The following is a 362-nucleotide window of genomic DNA, read 5'->3' as shown; positions in this document are numbered from 1 at the left end:
CCCCTTCTGGGCACCCTCCTCTCCCAGCCTTTCCCAATCTCCTTGGCTGTCCCTCAGTGACGAGGCCCTCTGGCCCATGATCACAGGGACTGTGTGGGGCACAGGGCACAAATGCCGGGGCAGTGGGGAGAAGGGGGTCTCACCTGGCCAGCAGACCCACGGCAAAGTGCTGGGTGTGAGCACACAGCAGCATGTCCCAGCCACGCTTGCGGTCCATAGACATCACCTCATTGTCACACCGCAGTCGGCAGAGCAGAGCCTTCATGGCCTGCACTGCAAACCTGTGTGCAGAGCAAAGCCCAGGTTACACTGGGAGCGCTGGCGCTGGCCACAAGGGCATGGGAAGGACAGGAAGACTGAGA

At 61.9% G+C, this 362-nt stretch overlaps 1 protein-coding gene across 1 annotated transcript in view; it reads right to left on the bottom strand.

Annotated features, from left to right (window-relative positions):
• The window catches only part of LOC115948936, a 5,117-nt gene that overhangs the window by 2,613 nt on the left and 2,142 nt on the right, over positions 1 to 362 (bottom strand). The window contains exon 4 of the mRNA XM_031064812.1: positions 144 to 281. Coding sequence (XP_030920672.1) covers positions 144 to 281 — 138 coding nt within the window. The remainder of the gene's footprint in view (positions 1 to 143; positions 282 to 362) is intronic.

Source organism: Geospiza fortis, unplaced genomic scaffold (assembly GCF_000277835.1).
Source record: "Geospiza fortis unplaced genomic scaffold, GeoFor_1.0 scaffold400, whole genome shotgun sequence".
Taxonomy (NCBI): Eukaryota; Metazoa; Chordata; class Aves; order Passeriformes; family Thraupidae; genus Geospiza; species Geospiza fortis.
This window is presented reverse-complemented; position numbering and strand designations above follow the sequence as displayed.